The following is a 13176-nucleotide window of genomic DNA, read 5'->3' as shown; positions in this document are numbered from 1 at the left end:
CAATGACATCTCCATCCTTCCAGTTGCTCAAACCAAAATCCTTAGGCTTGTCTTGGGCCTTTCTCTTTGCCTCTTTACCCTATACACAAAATTCTGTCAGTTCTACCTTCAAAATATATCCAGAATTCAACCAACATCTGCTGATGTCAACCTGGTTCAAATCACCATCCTCTCTTGCCTGGAATATGGCCCGATAGCCTTCTAAATGGTTTCCTTGCCCCTTCAGTTGATTCCTCAACTCACATCAGTTGATTCTCAACAAGCAGCCAGCATAAGCCTGATGAAACAAAGCCAGAAAAGTTCATTCTTCTGCAGTAGGACTTCAGTGATGGCTAGACTCAGCTGAACACATTTGTGAGTTAGTCTCTTCTTCAATTTCTTTCCTCCTTGCTCCTTTTGCCTCAGGCACCTCTGATTTGGCCTCTGCTCCTCTTTCAACACACCAAATGTTCAACACGTGCTCTTTTCTTCCCTATCCTGAAACCTGTCGCCCCAGATGTCATGTGGCTACCTCACCTTCCTCAGATTCTTACTTAAATGCCACCTTCTCAGTGAGGCCTTCCTTGATCTCATTCCAACATTGCAACCCTCTCCCCAGCCTTTATCCCATTTTCTGCTTATTTTGTTTCTTAGATGTCACCATCACCTCAAACATGCTATGATTTATTTTGTTTCTTAGATGTCACCATCACCTCAAACATGCTATGATTTACTTGTCTTGTCTAGTGTATGTCTACCCCCATTAGAATATAAGCTCCATAACTACGGAATTTTTTTAACGACTGTGTATCCAGTACCTAAAACAGTGCATGGAACAGAGTAGGTGCTCAGTAAATATTTAATGCATGAATGAATGGATAAACAAATGAAAGGAAAAGATTTGCATTAAAGTATGATATTCATCAACAAAGAGTTTCCAGTGTCCACTTACAGTCTAGTGTGGGGCACAGGGAAATGAAGAAACTGCCCAAATCAAAAAGTAGAAGGTACACATGGGATCCCATATAGGTGCTTGCAACTGAGACATGAAAGCTTGTAAAAGAGGTCCCAGACTTAGGGTGTCTCAGATTTCACCTGAAAGTTGAGGAAGAGAAAGTAACTAGGTGAAGGGGGTGAAGGGTAGGAAGACCTAAGAAGTCACAGATGTGTTCAGTTTAGGTTAGCCATCACTGAGGATGTGGTTGAGGAGTTGAGTTCTCACATACTCAGGTCTCCCCTCAGACTGAATGAACAAGCAAGCAGTGCACTCCAAGGAAGAGCAGGCAGCCCAAGTGAGTTAAAACACTTCAAGGCATCCTGCCAAGTCCCATCAATCCTTGTTTCATTGAAAATAAAGAGTGAATGAACACAAGGTACAGCCTTGTGGGAACCCATTTCACGTCCCACGTGGTTCAGGGTTCGGGTTCTGGAGAAGGCCACACACAAATGAAAGAGACTAGAAAAGTATTAATTTAGGAATATTGGGGGCCAGACAGGAGCCCACCTCTAGGGGGAGGACTATACCTGGCTCTGGCTTTGCTATCCCTTTTATAAAGGTTATGGGATACACCCATATCCTTTAGGCAGGAAATTCCAATAATAGCCAATCAGCAAGAATTTACATAAGACGCCGAAACGGTTTGGCTCAGTGGATAGAGCATCGGCCTGCGGACTGAAGGGTCCCGGGTTCGATTCCGGTCAAGGGCATGTATCTTGGTTGCGGGCACATCCCCGGTAGGGGGTGTGCAGGAGGCAGCTGATGGATGTTTCTCTCTCATCGATGTTTCTAACTCTCTATCCCTCTCTCTTCCTCTCTGTAAAAAAATCAATAAAATATATTTTTAAAAAAATCCAAGCAAACAAACAAACAAAAAAAGAATTTATATAAGACTAACAGGTGGAGGCTGCTTCAGCTACCAATGTCGCAATTAAACAATGAGTGATTAGCTCCGACCTTTCAGAGCAATTAAGGTTGACCAGCCTTCCGGATTCCCTGTCCACATCTCTCTATCAGTGGGACAATGATCGGTTTTCGGCACAGCCTTGCACAGTTTCAGGATGTGGGAGGAGAAATCATGCCACTTTCATTTTCATAAGACTGCTAGGAGAAAACCAGATCATAGGCTGTATGTTTGACATCAGTGAGTACACTGTTCTGTGGTTTTTATATTGGACATCTATTCACCCTTCTTCTGGTGATGGTTCTTTGATGTGAGCAGGTACTAAGCATGTTGAGGAGACAGACTCATTCCTAGGAAAAAAGGCCCACCCCCAGCTTCCCAGTGATGCTTGGAGCCTCAAGGCTGCAATGGGCTCATGCCAAAGAATACATTTCCACTTTGAACTATAAATCCTCTGCAAGAACAGGTTAAGTTGCTCACTTTGGTGAGTCTTGATCCGGTATCTAGAAGGGTTCAGCAATCTGGAGAAGGGGCTGTGCGTAAATTAAGAGTCCAGAGACGAAACATAATTTTGAAAGGCATTGGGGCAGGGGGTGGGGGGTGGCAGAGGAGCTTGACTGAAGAAACCAAGTTCTCCTTGTCTCAGGACCCCTTGCTTTTTATTAACACAACTAGAGGCCTGATGCACGAAATTCGTACAAGAGTAGGCCTTCCTTCCCCCAGCTGCCAGCATTGGCTTCCCTCCGGCACCCGGGGCCTGGCTAATTAGCATATTATGCTTTTATTATTATAGATTTGTCCTAAGGCAAGGTGGAGATATACACATCAAAGGGTAGGGTTTCATACAGAATCCATTGTCAGATTGGAGAATTACCTCTGGCTGTTCAGGTGTTTGGCCAGGAGGAGGCAATAGATTAAGATGTAGATTAAGATGCCCTGAGCTGTCTGGCAGCAAGCAATCATTTTATGCATCCCTTCCAGGTTTGGGGAAATGCCTTTAGCCATCCCAGATGATTCAGCCCTTGCTGACATGCTGGAATTGGCTTCTGGCAACTTCTGGGCCAGCACATATTAAGTGCCCATTAACTATCTGTTGCCTAATGGATAGAGGTAGGGTTAGTTGGGCAAGTTTGAAATAAGATTGTCTGGGTTCAAAACCCTCTTGACGAACTAACTTTAGCCAACCTAAGCCTCTGATTCCTTATTTGTAATATGGGAGTAAGAAAATGTTTACATGATGACAATGTTGTAGGATATTGTACACAAAGTATTTGACACTCAATGATGCTAGCAACTATTGCGGAAGGAGGAAAAAGAAGAATTATGTAATTAATTGTACCCTCTCTCCTCTTCTCCCTTCAACACTGTGATTCACTACTCAGCAGATGATCAGCAGATGCTTGCTGATGGCTGCTGAATCTGATGAAGATCCTGGACCTATTAGTTTCTCCATCCCTGGTAGATGACCAGTCTATAGTCGCTGGGGTTGAACTGTGGGAGAGGGAGTTGTTCACTCTCTGGGCATTGCTTGAACACTAACTGCATACCAGGGCCTCAATGGTGGACAAAGACGGGCAGCAGTCTTATTCTCATGAGCTCACTTTCTAGTGGGAGATGTGAAGACAGGAGGAACCCCCACCTCTAGGGCTTTGTCAGTGAAGTTGGTGGCTCTTTGTTTCATACATCCACTCACAGGTGCTCACAGCAAACTCGAGACCTTGGGAGATCACAAGATAAGATGCTCAGGCTCAAAAGAGCTGGGTTGAGATCTGGGCCTGGGCTCAGGGTCTGAGAGAGAGACATGGCCTGGCAGGGATCATGTATGCACAGTGAAGTGGAAACAGCATAATTTGTATATTTACATATACATATACATGTGAAATGTGTACATGTTACCAAATAGTATATGTTATAACTGATTTTAAAGCTGTCAAAGATTAGCAAAAAACTGTAGGCATAGATATCAGAATATTAATGGCAGTTGAGTTTGGGTTTTAGAACAGAGGGGACATTTTTCTTTTCTCTATTTCCAGCTTTTAAAATGTGATCATATTACTTGAATGACTTGAAATGACTAATGAAGTTGACCAAAGAAAGGTCATTCTGGAACCAGAGCTTCCACTCACCAGCTGTGTGACTGGGAGGAAGTCACTTCTCTGATGCCCCAGATGTCCCAACATCCACCCTGAAATTCTCTCTACTGTTCAGTGCCTTTCCCACTTTTTGCAATTCTTGCTTGCCCGTCAGCCTGACCTAATGTCTCGGTCTTTCCAGACTTCCTGAAACCCACTCTGATGTATTCCTTTGCTCCTGCCCGAATACAGCTGTCCCAATACTGGTATGTAGTTGTTGGGATTCTTGCCAGTGGTCAGACACTCAGCTAAATTCTCTCTATATTACCTAACTCAATCCTCAAAGTAATTCAGTGACACCCACAAAAATGTTTAAGCCCACTGTACAGAAGAGACACTTGACCTTCAGAGAAGGTTTGTTCCTTGCCCGAGTGACAGAGCCCACTCAGGTCCACCTGACCAGAAAGCTCGTGTCCTTAACTGCTCTATACAGGCTCCCTCAAGGCCAGTTTACTTGTGTGTCCTCAGCAAGCTACCATGGTGCCTGGCACATGGTGGGTCTTTAATTTGTGTTGAGTGAATGTATACCAGAATTTGCCATATTTAAGAGCCTCAGTGTATTGTAACTATGTGCAATTAAGTTCACATTGACAAAATTACCATGTGTCCAGTGTCTAACCTTCCCAACTATGTATAGTATCCCAATCAATCACCTGTAGCCATTAGATAGATGAGAAAATATTTAAAAATGTAACTTTCCCCAAATCATGCCACAACCAGAGGGAGTGCAGGGAGGTGGGTATTTCTTTGCTCATCTGCAATCTTCTTTGCCAAGGGCTTGGCGTGATAGCTGAGCGCCTTACTTGCAGGAGGATAGAACACAGTGAGAGGGTTCACTGACCAAGTGACTTGGGCACACAAAGGATTACAGGGTCCTTTGAGATTTTATTTTCTCAAGTGTCGGTTACACTGAACAAAAGGAGAGACTAAAAGCTGAAGTGCTGTTTCATAACCAGAAATGAAGGCAAAACAAATACCAAACTGTAACCATGGGAGTTTGAGTGCCGTGCGGTGCAACCTCTTCAGTTGTCCTTACCTTGCAAAATCTTAAATGTTCCTTCCCTTTGACCCAGGAAGTCAACTTTGAGGAGTGTATGTTCTTGGACATGTAGAAAAATATGTGTACACAAGAGTATTTATTCCAATATTTAATGTAGAAACAAAGGAGTGGAAAACCTAGGTGCCGATTTATATGGCCTAGTTCAATAAACCATGGTATATACACAATGGAGTACCAGGGGTCATTAGAGGAATTAGGTAGAGCAATATATGCTGGCAGGTCATGTCTTCTAAATATATCACTATGTGAATAAAGACAGGTGCACAGAGGGGTGTGCAATATGCCATGGTTTTTATGAAACAATGAAGGCTTAGCTCTCTGTACATATATGAAGGCTGCCTGTTCATTAATATGGTAAGAGTGGAGTTAGGGGCAGGAGAAAGAATGATGCTCTACATATTCACTTTGCTCTATTTGACATTTACTCTTTTATTATCAAGAACAAATATCCTTTTTATTTATTTAAACATATTTTATTGATTTTTTTTTTTTTACAGAGAGAAAGGGAGAGGGATAGAGTTAGAAACATCGATGTTTGATGAGAGAGAAACATCGATCAGCTGCCTCCTGCACACTCCCTATTGGGGATGTGCCCGAAACCAAGGTACATGCCCTTGACCAGAATCGAACCTGGGACCTTCCAGTCCGCAGGCCGATGCTCTATCCACTGAGCCAAACCCGTTAGGGCCAAATATCCTTTTTAAAGGAGTTGTTTTTGTGGCATGTCTTAAATGTTTCATTCTACAAGCCAGAACACTATTGCTGTGACAAGCGTTGTTACACAGGAACTGGTTTGGGACCTTGCACATTATTCAATATGGAAGAAAGTTCAGGGCCAGGTGAGCCCTGCCTAGGTGAGAAAGAGGCTAACTCTTGGACTAGCTGGTGGCAGTGGAGGTGAGTAAAGTAGCTATTTAATATTCATTAATTATACGTAATATTAAATGTCAAATATCGTTAATATAAGGCAGAAGGAAACAACTTCTGGATAGATGTGTGGGAGGAGGAAGAAGAAAGGGTTCAAAGACTTGGAAGTTTCCAGCCTGAGCTGGATGGGGGGGTCCTTTTACTGAAATTTGAAAGACCAGGAAAGATCTGGTTTGAAGGAGGAAGATCAATAGTTGAGTTTTGGACGGAGTGATTTGCAAGGGGATGTGTTCCCTCCTCTATCAATTCTTTGGCCCCATCAGGCCCTCCCTGCCATGGAGTTCCTCATCTTCACTGTCTCTCACCGTCCTTCTGTCCTCACTTCGGTTTCTGTGGGACTTAGGTGCTATGTCCCATTATTAAAGTTCCATCTTTGCTGAAACTTTCAGCCTGCTTGCCTTTCTCTTACTTCATCATTCTTACCTGGTGTGGTGGGCTGAATGGTGTCCCCACCCCAAATTCATATGTTTGAGTTCTAACCCCCAGGGCCTCAGAATGTGACAGGATTTGGAGACAGGACCTTTAAAGAGGTAACTGAGTTCAAATGAAGTCCATCGGGTGGGGCCTAACCAATGTAACTGGTGTCCCTACAAGAAGAGGAAATTGGAACACAGAAGTGTGAACGCACAGGAGGAAGACCATATGAATACACAGCAAGAAGGCAGCCATCTCTAAGCCAAGGGGAGAGGCCCCAGGGGAAATCAACCCTGCTGACACCTTGAACTCTGATTTCTAGCCTCCAGCGTTGTGGGACAATAAGTTTCTGTTGCTTAAGCCACAACAGACTCTGTGGCTTTGTTATGACAGCCCCAGTGAACTAATACACAGGTCACACACACCCTCTCCCTGCGCCCCCTCTCCCGGCCCCCATGAAAACCAACTGTCTGCCTACTTTTGCCTAAAATGTGCCTGTACCTTCTGGTGTTTACTTAACTCCCTGACCACTTCATGACACCATAAGAACCTCTCTCATTTCCTGTTCCATCTGCTCTCCCAGGCTCCTGCAGCTTCCCCAGCACCCCGCCCACTCTCAGCAGGGACTTCTCATTTCACTGAGGAGCAACCAAAAGAGAATGTCCGAGGTCACAGCCAGCAAATCCACTGACCTTCCAACCCCTAACGCCACGCTCTCTACCTGCCCTCTGAGGGGCGGCAGAACTCCCACCCACACCTCCCTGTGCCAAGGACCCTGAGAGAGGAGAGGCAGGGGGTGTCTGGGAAAAGCCACTTGGTTAGTCATGGAACCACCACTTAGCTGCATGCCAGACATTTGCTAAGCACAGCCCACGGAGGATAGAAAGCACACCCCCTTGCACATGCTCACAAAGCAAGTAGGAAGAGCGAACACCGACGGCATGCTTACCATGTAGGCATTACGCCGACCATGCTGTCAATATGAACTCGCTCCTCCTAACAACACCGTGCAGTGGGTCCTGGTATTGGCCCCACTTTACATCCGAAGCACAGAGAGGCCAAGTAACTTACCCCACCTCGCCCAGCCATTGGGTGATGGAGCTAAGTTTGAACCCAGACCTCTACCAGGATGCCACTTGGGAGCAGGCGTAAGGCTTAGGTGGAGCCTTTATCAGGGGGGCTGAGCAGGCCTTTGTCAACGCTAAGTAAACGGAGGGCATGGCTTTGCCGGTGAACCGCATTGCTTGTACAAAGGTGCCCGGGCAGGCATCCAGGAAGCAGTGTGGCTAAAGTGTAAAGTTCAAGGCTGGCAAAGGGAGCTGGCCCGAAGGGGCCAGGGTATACAGTGTGCTATGAAGGCATCTGCAGGGTAAGCTGAAGGTGGCTGCCTCCCCCTCCCTTTTATTTTTTTATTATGAGGGTACGTTTATTGTTGAGGACAGGGAGACAGGGAAGAGCTTAGCATAGAAGAAGCGACAGGAGAGCCTACACCGGGCTGCTTTGGCTCTCTAGAAACCTTACAGGAAAGAAACCAGTGGAGGCGGGGCTGCTGCCAGCTCCCTGGGAAGCCAGAGAAAAGGAGGCCTCAGTGGCAGGTTCTGGGAATTAACCCTGGAGGAGCTGCCGCTGCCCATGGCTCCCCTGATTGCAAGCCTTGTGGGGGTCCCTTAGTGCTTAGAGATGGGGGGGAGGGAGGAGTGGCAGGGGATGTCTGGGAATGGTGCAGGGGTGCTCCAGGGAGGGTCCTCTGTCTTGAGGGCTTTCTCTCTCTCCTCAGGCAGGTCTCCGGGGAGGGTTTCAGCAGAAGAGTCCTGCTTCCCAGGTGTGCTCTTTCGCACTCCTGGTTTCTACTGATGGGTCCCAGTCAGGGCCTGGGGTCACTGGTCATCGCAGCTGGCCCTGGCGCCACTCACCTGGTTTTGCTGCTTTTCTGAGCCTGGAGCTGAAATACCACTGAGGCCTAGAGGTCATCATCTCTAGGGAGGCGACCTGTAACTGGCTGTAAATTGCTCAGCTAGCTGTGGCCGTTTCTCCATTCCCCTCGTCAAGGAATTTTCCCAGCTTAGGGGACTCTCCCCTGGCTCAAGTCTTTTAAAGTCCTCCAAACCCTCATTGGTCTGGCCGGCCAGGGAACTCTGAGGGAGGGGCTAGGGTGGGAAAGGAAGCCGAGAAAACGCAAGTGAGAAATAAAGGGGGAAGGTGCAGCTTCCGAGGGGGCAGCTCTCTCCACCCTTCCTGACCAGCCTGGCGGGGCCTCTCCTCCCACTCGACCGGCTGACCCTGTCGGGGGCCCCCATGTCGGACCACAGATTCAGCTCCGTGCCCACGGAGGAACCCGGCTGCCACCTCTCCAAGAAAGCCAAGGTCTGTCTCGGCATCCTCCTGTGTGTCCTGGTGGCGGTGACGATCGTCGCGGTGGTGGTCGGAGTCCTGAAGTGGCCCCCGGCGCCCCAGCACCAGGAGTGGCACGGGGCGGGCACCACTCCCCATTTCTCGGAGATCGTCCTGGGCCGGTGCTACTCCTACACGCAGGTCCTGCGGCCGGAGCTGCGGTGAGCGGGCGGGCGTCGGGGCGCACTGCTGGGCGCGGCGCTGCGGTGGATGCGCGCGGCTGGGGGGCGCGGCGGGGCACGGCCGGGGGCGCGGGGGAGCTGTCTGATGGCCCCCACAAAGCGTCTTCTGTTTCGGGCCCGCTGAGAGCCCTCTGGCTTGCCATTTCGCGCGCCCCTTGCAGGAGCGGGAGCTGGGGCGCGGGAGCGTGTACGCGGAGGCCGGCTCAGCTGCGAACACTTGGCAGCGATGACCGCCCTCCGGGCAAGGTGCCCAGAGCCCGGGCCGTCCTGACCCTCAGCCCCCCTCGGCGCCCGCGGCCCCGCTGCAGGGACAGAAAGCCGCCGCAGACGTGCACGCGGGGGCGGGGTGGGGTTTTGTTGGCATTTTCTACTTCGCCTGGGGTTTCCGTTCCCGGTCTCTGACCTGAACATGCCCGGGAGGGGAGGTTACAGGTGACACCTGCTGAAGTGGCTGGCAGAGCTGCAGAGCTTGGGGTGACGGGATGGCGCCAGAAGGGCCAGACCTCTGAAATGAGCTTCATTCTTTAATAGAAAACAGCTATTCTGGCACGCCAGTGAAATGAATGTGACTAGAGAACTCATTTAACATACAAAGCAAAACGATAACAACTTGAACAATTGAGCTATAACTTAAAGGGCAAGGCGATCAGCTCAATGAATCGATGGATGAATCGGTCCAAACCCTGGAAGCACCACCCACATCAGGCCCAGGGACCCATTCCCGAAGGTTCCTCGTGCCCCCTCCCCGCTAGCTACTAATCTCTCTCCAAAGAGAGCCAGTTTCTTGACTGCCATTCCCAGGGCTTGGCTTCCGCCCGAGAACCCATTTTTGAAGTTCTACTAGAATAGAACACGCTGGGAAGCTACTTTTCGGGCTGCCGAAAGCGAGTTTGAGATTGCACACTTCTGCCTCCCAAACGCCTGCAGCCTGGGCCGGGAGCGGTGAGAGCTCCCCACTCCCCACCCCTCTGTTTCCCTGCCGCCCCGGGGCGCTCAAGGGTTCGGTTCTAATGCAACACCCCAGGTCTTCATCGCAAATTGTTCAAGTCCAAAGAGTGCCAGGGTCCCTTAAGTTGTGCTTACAAAGTAATTAACTAGTTAATTGTGTTGTGGGGTCGAACCCTGGAGTCAAAAATAAGACCACCGGCGGCTGCTAATTGATTAAAAAAAAAGCAGGCAAGGATTTATTGAAACTGGCCAGGACTGTGGCGAGGGCACCACACGCAGGTGGCCACCCTCATGACCGCGCCATCCTAGGTGTAGGCAGTCCTTTTAAAGGTCCAAACCCCAAGAATTTTCCTTTGTCCTAAATGCTAAATTCTACATTCTAGACATTGGAATGCAGACTTATCTTGCGAAAGCAGATTGTACAAAAAGCAGACCTGAGCAGGGTTAATAATCTCCAAAGGTAGTCAACTCCTGGAGCCACTGAGTCGGTGGGAACCAATCTCCTGTGGTTCTGGTCCACTGGCTCAGGAAAATGACCTTTGTGATGGGGGATGGATTAATGTGAGTTTCCAGGTCTCAGTCTGGGGGCTGAGGTAACTACCCTATTGTTTAAGCAAGTAAGTGCGTGCAGACGCCAAAAGAGCAGGGTTAACATTTAAACAGCAGTTTTTACCTGAGATGAATGTATGAATGTCCTTAAAGCCTTCTTTCATTCCCTACTGGTCTTTTGGGAATGAATCTAATTCCTCAGTTTTTACCTAAGTAGGGTTGCTACCATACTTCAATTGAGGGAGAAACTAGCAGTTGAGGCTTTCCTACCGGTGGTGACATTTAGTACTAATTAAATCAAACGATACCCAATCTGAATTGCTAATGATAAAAGCGATTTTTAAAAAAAATTTTCACCTTAATTTGACATTTTTAAATGTTGGTTGTTGTTCATCTTCGGCTAGCACATCCACATGGCAAGCGGGATGCACCACAGACACCACATGGCTTTTCATGTTTGTCAGGCTGCTTGCTCGCTGTTAAACACACACGCATGCACACATATGTATACATTTATATGTTCAACATGTACATGTGTGCTCATGTACATATCTTTACAATAGTAACAGGGCCTATCTTCCTTTTTAAAAATATACTTTTTATTTATTTCAGAGAGGAAGGGAGAAGGAGAGAGAGAGAGCCAATTGGGGATTGAGCCTGCTACCCAGGCATATGCCCTTGACCAGAATAGAACCCGGAATCAACCTGGGACCCTTCAGTCCATAGGCCAACACGCTATGCACCGAGCCAAACTGGCTAGGGCTACAGGAGCTCTCTTCTGCTAGTCGTTTTTGAACATGCAGATACCTCACAATACATGTTCGCACACTATACATGGGTTAGTAGTGAATGTGGTACTATGTGCCAGGCACTTAGACTATCAAAGCGTTTATCCTTAGCAACTGTACGAGGCAGAGACTCCTGCTGTCCCATTTCCCATAGGAGCGGACTGAAGCGGGGAGCTTGAGCACATTGCCAAACATTGGCTCCCTAGACTGACCTCAGTCATTGCTATAGTACAGTGACCATAACATTTATTGTCCTTCTCTGGAGACGTTTTGAAAATAAAGAGGATGCTATTGGTAATTATTCTTAGTCAGTAGACTTAAACCTGAACGTATGGTCAATTTATCCTTGTGTGGTTTAGCGAAGGAACTCTGGAGCCACTTGCTTGTGTTAAAATCTTGGCTCTGTGGCAACGTAAGTTTGGGCAATGACTTTCCTTTCTCTGTGCTGCAAGGGTCCAACTATAACATGGAATGATGGTACCTACACACGGAGAGATTGTGAGGACTAAAAGGAATAATCCTGATATATACTAAGTGCTGAAATGCTAATTTTTTTTGAAATGCAATATCACAGATGTCTTTCAACAGTAAAAAATGTAGATCAAGGCCAACGTAAAAATAGGTGCCTCATATTAGATTTATTTAAATCACTAGCGTTTCCGTTGCAGGAAAAATCCTGCAATAGGATTTCCTGCTGCACTCTACCCGGCCTCCGCCCCGCCCTTGTCGCCCGCCCCGCCTTCTTCTCCAGCCCGCCTGCTTTTCCCTTTGCCCCGGGCCCCGCCTCCGCTCCGCCCTTGTCGCCCGCCCCACCTTCTCCTCCAGCCCGCCTGCTTTTCCCTTCGCCCCCGGCCCTGACTTCGCTCCTCCCTTCTCCTCCCCGCCCCCCTCCCCCCCCCCCCCCCCCCCCCCCCCCCCCCGGCTTGCTTGCTTCTTTGAAGCTTTACTCCCTTCTGCAGCTCTTGGCTTCTTTCGACACTGTCTTGATATGCAAATTAGCCACCATCTTTGTTGTGGTAATTTGCATACTCGTCCTGATTGGTTGGTGGGCGTGGCTTAGGTATAGCGAAGGTGCGGTCAATTTGCATATTTGTCTTTTTTTTAATATTTTTATTGAGGTATTATATGTGTACATATCTTACTATTACCCCCCCACCCCACACCCACACATGCCCTCCCCCCCCCAGAGTTTTGCGTCCATTGTTTATGCTTATATGCATGCATACAAGTCCTTCGTTTGATTTCATAACTCCCCCACCTTTCCCAAACTTTCCCCCTGTAATTTGAAAGTCTGTTTGATGCTTTACTGTCTCTGTATCTATCTTTTTGTTCACCACTTTATAATGTTCTTTACTATCCCTAAATGAGTGAGATCATGTGGTATTGTTCTTTCATTGACTGGCTTATTTCACTTAGCATAATGTTCTCCAATTCCATCCAGGTTGCTGCAAATGATGAGAATTCCTTCTTTTTTATGGCAGCATAGTATTCCATTGTGTAGATGTACCACAGTTTTCCGATCCAGTCATCTGCTGATGGGCACCTAGGCTGTTTCCAAATCTTAGCTATTGTAAATTGTGCTGCTATGAACATAGTGGTGCATATATCCTTTCTGATTGGTGTTTCTAGTTTCTTCGGATATATTCCCAGGAGTGGGATTACTGGGTCAAATGGGAGTTCCATTTTCAGTTTTTTGAGGAAACTCCATACTGTTCTGCACAGTGGCCGCACCAGTCTGCATTCCCACCAGCAGTGCACGAGGGTTTCTTTTTTTCCGCATTCTCGTCAGCACTTGTCATTTGTTGATTTGTTGATAATATCCATTCTGACAGGTGTGATATGGTACCTCATTATCATTTTGATTTGCATCTCTCGGATGACTAGTGACTTTGAGCATGTTTTCAT

At 47.6% G+C, this 13176-nt stretch overlaps 1 protein-coding gene across 1 annotated transcript in view; it reads left to right on the top strand.

Moving 5' to 3' along the window:
- Nucleotides 1-8633: 8633 nt before the first annotated feature.
- CD38 (CD38 molecule) overlaps nt 8634-13176 on the top strand; it is a 37787-nt gene continuing 33244 nt past the window's right edge. Inside the window, exon 1 of the mRNA XM_054724092.1 lies at nt 8634-8965. Coding sequence (XP_054580067.1) covers nt 8709-8965 — 257 coding nt within the window. The 5' untranslated portion in view covers nt 8634-8708. The remainder of the gene's footprint in view (nt 8966-13176) is intronic.

This window comes from Eptesicus fuscus, chromosome 2 (assembly GCF_027574615.1).
Source record: "Eptesicus fuscus isolate TK198812 chromosome 2, DD_ASM_mEF_20220401, whole genome shotgun sequence".
Lineage (NCBI taxonomy): Eukaryota > Metazoa > Chordata > Mammalia > Chiroptera > Vespertilionidae > Eptesicus > Eptesicus fuscus.
Note: the sequence above shows the minus strand (reverse complement) of the source record. Positions and strands in the feature narration are given on the sequence as shown.